Source organism: Amblyomma americanum, chromosome 2, assembly GCF_052857255.1.
Source record: "Amblyomma americanum isolate KBUSLIRL-KWMA chromosome 2, ASM5285725v1, whole genome shotgun sequence".
Lineage (NCBI taxonomy): Eukaryota > Metazoa > Arthropoda > Arachnida > Ixodida > Ixodidae > Amblyomma > Amblyomma americanum.
This window is the reverse complement of record NC_135498.1, coordinates 72,440,211-72,446,120: the sequence shown is the minus strand read 5'-3', so window position 1 is coordinate 72,446,120 and position 5,910 is coordinate 72,440,211. Positions and strand designations below refer to the sequence as shown.

The 5,910-nt window shown below is 44.9% G+C and overlaps 1 protein-coding gene across 1 annotated transcript; it reads right to left on the bottom strand.

The window, feature by feature from the left end:
* Positions 1-1,117: 1,117 nt before the first annotated feature.
* On the bottom strand, positions 1,118-3,773 carry LOC144121405 (uncharacterized). The gene is made up of 3 exons (XM_077654599.1): positions 3,746-3,773; positions 1,703-2,210; positions 1,118-1,241 (listed from the first exon to the last, which is right to left on the bottom strand). Coding segments are annotated over exons 1-3 (513 nt in total). The 5' UTR covers positions 3,749-3,773; the 3' UTR covers positions 1,118-1,239.
* Positions 3,774-5,910: the final 2,137 nt, after the last annotated feature.

The window sequence follows — 5,910 nt, the reverse complement described above, 5'->3', positions numbered from 1 at the left end:
CCTGCTTATGACTAAGACTTGGACTAGGCGGAGGCTGTCTTTCTCCCTCATCATTTTCCGATGCCAGGTTACCCTTCTAAACATTCTTGATATTTGGTTGACCATAGCCTTGAGAGTTTTGACTGTATGATCTGCGGATAGACTGCTTTGTAACCACAGCCACTAACCTCTGATCTTTTTTTCAACCCAGGAAACCTGTCAATGGAAATTTTGTATTTCGCCTCCAAAAAAAATGCGCTGCCGTGGTCAGGATGGAACCCTGAGAACAGCAGCCGAACATTAAAATGGCTTTCATCTTGAAGAAAAGGGCCCAAATTGCGACAAAGAAGATACTTCGATTCCCCCTGTCTCGATCGTGGACTAATTAAAGGGCCGCAGGTTAGTTGCAGCGGTGACCGTTTCCTGCATCACAGTGCCATCTCCCGAATCCACCCGGATCCCACGAACACCCGACGCATGTTACTGACTGCAGTCAAATTCCACACCATACATTTCATGCAGGACATTAGCTGAACGTTGTTGATCTCTTTAACGACTTACTAGCAGAACGAAGATAACTTCGGCAACCAACTTAGCAAATGATGTTAAAAAGACTACTCCGCGAAGAAACACGATCTAGGAACTCGTATTGTCTGTACTAATTTACATTCTTTGATCCAAGCCGCAATTACTATACTGACTTCGCACAACAGAATAACTATGTCTATGAAAAATAAATACGCAGATATGCAACAAGCATCTTTCATGTCCAAACGTGCAGTGCAATATCTTCACTGCTATTGTACAACCATATCTGCATTAGGGAATTTGAGACAAATGGCACCGGTTAAAGTAATCTTTTTATGCAAAAAACCGATGGCACGACTTCACAGAGATTTCTCAAGCTTGCTAGATGATACTGGCTCACCTGCAGTGAGCGAGAGATCCAGCGTCAACCAGGAATTCGTGTTGGCAATAAATTTTCATAGCCATCATAGCATTTTCATAGCATGAGGTAGCGGGCAAGTCATAGGCACCGATGGGCGACGTACAGAAATCGCCGTCACAACGTGTGATTGGAGGAATAAATAGAATAAGTGGATGGATTAAACAAGAAATAACGACGGCTGAAGAAAAATGCCGCGTCAGAGGTATTTATTTCTTCATGTCCTGAATTCCATCGGCGGCTGCACTCCGACGACGAAAACTCATAATTTTGTCGGTAGTTTCGCGTGTTAACCTCAGGATCAAGACAGCAGTTTCTGAAAGAAAAAGGCAAAGAAAGCAGCTAACGCCAATTGCACTGTGTGAAATAAAACGACATTTGGATGCGTTACTCATGCACAGCTACATATAGTCTGATCTATTAAACTCTGAGGAGGAACGTACTCTAGCTCTCCCGGAAAGCGTAATTCATGACCATCAGAAAATGGAATAAAGCTGGGCAAATTAGCTATGTAAGATTAGGATATAGTTGGAACATGATAATAGGAGAATCAGACCCGTCATGATAGGTTCAATGCTACGCACACTTTGACAGCGAACAAGCTATGCATTGCATCTGCGGAACGTGCTCAACTGCATTGGGCAGAAAATGTTGCCCTGAAGCCACGAACATGTTTCTGAGCTGAATGGCATGGAAAGGGTTTTAGTTTACTAATATAAACGTTTTTCAATGTAGTTATTTAAGTCCTTTGAGATCTGCACCCAGATGTACACTTACACTTCTTGCGGAGAAGGGCGCCGTAGTGGTACGGACTGCCAAGACCATAGCCGTAGTTCAGGCCGTAGCCGAGGAGACCGTGACCGTAGCCGTAGTGGCCGACACCGTAGCCGAGGGTGCCAACACCGTAGCCGTAGACTGGGGCGGCGTGGTAGGATGCGAGGGCTGAGGCAGCGTGGGCAACGGTGGCCACAGCTGGGGCATGGTGGAGGGTGGTGGTGGCAACAGCTGGGGCAGCGTGGATGGCAGCAAGAGCTGGAGCGGCGGCGTAGGTGGCGACTGGAGCAGCGTGGGCGACAGTGGCGACGGCTGGGGCAGCGTGGACGGCAGCCAGAGCTGGAGCAGCGGCGTAGGTGGCGACTGGGGCGGCATGGACAGCAGTCACAGCTGGGGCAGCGGCGTATGTGGCCACAGCTGGGGCAGCAGCTAGGCCGAGGCCATATCCGGTGGTGCCAACGAAGCCAGCGAAGGCGCTGGTGGCCAGGGCCAGGACGATGCAGGCGCGGATCTGGAAATTGAATCAAGCAGCTTTTGTTCGCAACTTCTAATTTTGTCCACGCTTTTAGAACGGTTGGCATGAAGAAGTAAGCTTTCCGTTTATATTATAGCGTGCGAGTGCTAAAATAGAATCCGCCGCATGTCCTCTGGCTTAATGAATTTATCTGTGAGAAGAATATTACAAGCAATCAACCAGTGTACAATAACCACGCTGCGATCAGTTGAAATATTAACAAAAATGGCATTTCGTTCCTTTGGGCTTTGGAAACAACGACGAACATTTTACTGCATGAACTGCCTGACATAATTGGATTTCCTGACATTCAAAGTAATACCCCTGTCACACGGCCAGCTTCAATGGCCATCCAATCGAGAGCCTTCGAAATTCTCAATCGCAATAGAACTCGAAGGAGGTGTGTCGCTGCTACACGGCAAATCTCAATGGCCAATGAAATTGTTCTCATACCTCACGCCGAGCTTGTGGGGAGCCACAATGGCTATTTTGGTTTTGCACAAATAGCAAAAATATTTCATAAACCTCTAATAAATGCTTAAATACTCTTATTTGGAGTCACAGGAGGTATTCAGTTGTTATTATGGCAAGTTGCGTCGTCTTGAAAGACACTGCGTTTTGTATGATTTGCTGTCGTGGTTTTACAGCGCTCTGGCAACGCTGATGCCGCTGGCGTTGCTGTCTTGTGCGGTGGAGAGTATAAAATTAATGCGCTTTGTACCAGACCGATGCAATGTGAAATTATTGTACGGACTGCTTGCATTAAAGTATAGGAGACTGATGTTTGACATGCTTTTGTACCCTGAATTTATCGTGTACGAAAGTGCGTTTGGCGCCCCTTGAAGCAACGCTAGCAACCTTGGCAGCGTTCGAAGGCCCTCAAAATCTCGATAGAGTTCCGCGCTGCGTAGACTCGATAGACTTTTGACTCGGTGGCCATTGAAACTACCGTGTAGCTGCGCTCGATCGCCATTGAATCGATAGACTATGGTTTTGAGGGCCTTCGATATGCCCGTGTTATAGAGGCGTAAATTTCATGATGATGATGATGATGATTACGGAGTTTTATAGCACAAGGGCATCTATGGCCAAAGTGCGCCATGGCACAAGTTTTTTTTAGATTATTCAAGGAGTGGTCAAAGACCCATTTTCCAAGCATTTCGCTCTACAGAAGCCGAGCACCAGGCCAGAGGAAAGCTTGTACCCATTGTATGACCGGTGGGTACCCGGCGGCACTGGGGATATAACACCGTACCTCCCGCATGCGAGGTGGATGCTCAACCACTCGGCTACCGCTGCGATCGAGAATATAAATTTCACTCCTCAAAGAACAAATGGCAAGTCAAGTGCTTTTTCTCCCTAACATTCGGTTCGCAACTGCTTAAGCGTAGCAAACATCTATGGCGGTATGAATGGACGCTCTAACACTCTAACAAATATATGAACCGTAGCGACTGTTTTAGAAGATGCACACATCCCCATTCACTACCGAGGACAGCTGTAGTACGTGCAGAGGTTTGAAACCGACTTACCATGGTGACTTAGAGGAGTTGTAGAATCTACCACTAGTTTCTGTGCAGTTTCTGGCCCTTTTTATACCGATTCACTCTAAGCTGAATAGATTACAAAGTAATGAGGAGGAGGAGGCCCTGTATAGCTTGGTACCTAATCAGGACGAAAACTGTTTTTACGACATTTCATTTAGGGGCACAGCACCGCGCGCTGAATATAAATGATGCTCCACCGTTCAACACTGCAAAGACAAGTTTTTTTTGCGTTTATGTTGGCGGCGAAATCATGAGGAGATTTCAAAATTCTTTACTTTAGGGGCAAGAGAAGGAAAAAAAGAAAAAAGGCGACGCTAAAACAGATTGCGAAGTAGAGGTTAGTTTGCGCCACGTTAAACCGAGGCATGGTGCAAAGCACATAACGGTTGGCTAATTAGACATGCAAATGGTACAGACTCCATGAGTAGCACAGTACGCTTTTAAAACTCAGTTTAGCTGGTGAGTCACTTGGACTGTGATTGGTAGCTAGATCTTGCGATGGGAGCTTGGTGACTAGGTTATGTGACGCGCTTTGTCTGAACCGTCCGAGGTAATGAACGTGAGCGATGTGACTAGACAGGATTTTCTTCCTATTTTTTATAGATTCGTTGAGCTTTGCGCTGGTGATGCCTGCACTTCTAATGTATCGAGTGACACAAAAAGTTATGGTTTCGAGAACCAAAGAGTTTCATTGAAACGTTTTCGAGCTCTGTTCCATGGAAGTGTGGTATCATTGTGGAATCTATTCAAAGTGTTTTGATGCTGTTCTTATTATAGTATTTTAGTGCTCGGTCTCTTTTCAACTATTCTCGGAAGAGGATTTTTGAAAACGGTAGAAATCGCTAGAGCTATTAACGATGAAACTTTGCCTCTTAGCCTAACCAAGACTTTCAGGCTTTTTTGTAGGTTTTTCTTTTGTGCTGCTGGCCACGGTTTCTTTCTGACTGTGCATATATGACTCAGGATGCTGTGCTCAGTGAGAGCGCTTAATTTACGGGTTTGGGCAAAGGTTAATCCGATCAGAGCAAGCTTAGAATCGCTGCACCCCAAGATATCTTGATCTATTTCCTCTTTCCGTCATCAATACCATTTGCTGAAACTGTTTGTGATACTCAACAAACACATCCCGTCAAGACCCCAGGTTTCGTTCGTGTGACAGAATACGGCGTGATTGACATCCAAGAATGCTGAAAAACGAGCGATATAAAAACTTTTGAGGGAAGTTAGAACTGCTTCATATATACGCGGACAAGAGGCAAAGAAACCAATACAACAACACAAGCGTGGAATTGCATTGCACTTGTTTCTATGCCTCTTGATGTCGTATACACCCGGCATTAACTTTTCTTGAGGAAAACCAAGTTACGCACAATAAAGTTCTGCCAAGGCGTGTAAAATATGGCTCGAAGCGAAGCTCCTTGGAAAGCTTTAACTCCCTTTGCTGGGGTCAGAATTCATTCGGCTCGTCACCTCACGACTTGGCGTGGTTACTTTCCGCGGAAAAAAGGGTTTCACCGCTTGTTTGAAAATACCACCTGACGTATTGCACCCTGGTATAAAGCGTACGGCTGAAGAACACAATTAATCATTGCAACCTACGAAAAAGAAATTATTGAAAAAGTTTCCTTCAAATAAAAACTTTGTTTCTATGTTTTAGTGGCTTGCAACGCATCTTCGCACAAAATTTACTCTCAACGCGGAGTCCACATAATACCCAAACGTCCCCAAGTATTGTTCTTAAGATTAAATGTAGCCTAAATAATATGAAGCGTATTATTAACCTCGAACTGATGCTTTCTGAATGCTGTGCTCAATAACGGTCATCACTTCGCTTGCTGCGAAACGCAAAAACAAAATATAATAAATGTCTGTTGGGCGATAAAAAATACGAGGTGGTCTAAGTCAATGAGAAATCCTCCTCTTTGCTTTTGCTCTTAATCTGATTTGTACCTTTGCATTGTAAGAAAAAATAAAAAATCAAGATTGGCTCCCATTTAGCAGAATTACAGAAAAGTTGGCGCATACCATGGATTCCAAAAGGTACAGATTAATTTCTTTTTAGGAGGCGGTAGTTGCTCGCAACGCAATGTGATGAAATCCATGCAGACAAAAATGTTCTTCTTGAAATACGCATGCTTTCCGGGATCGAA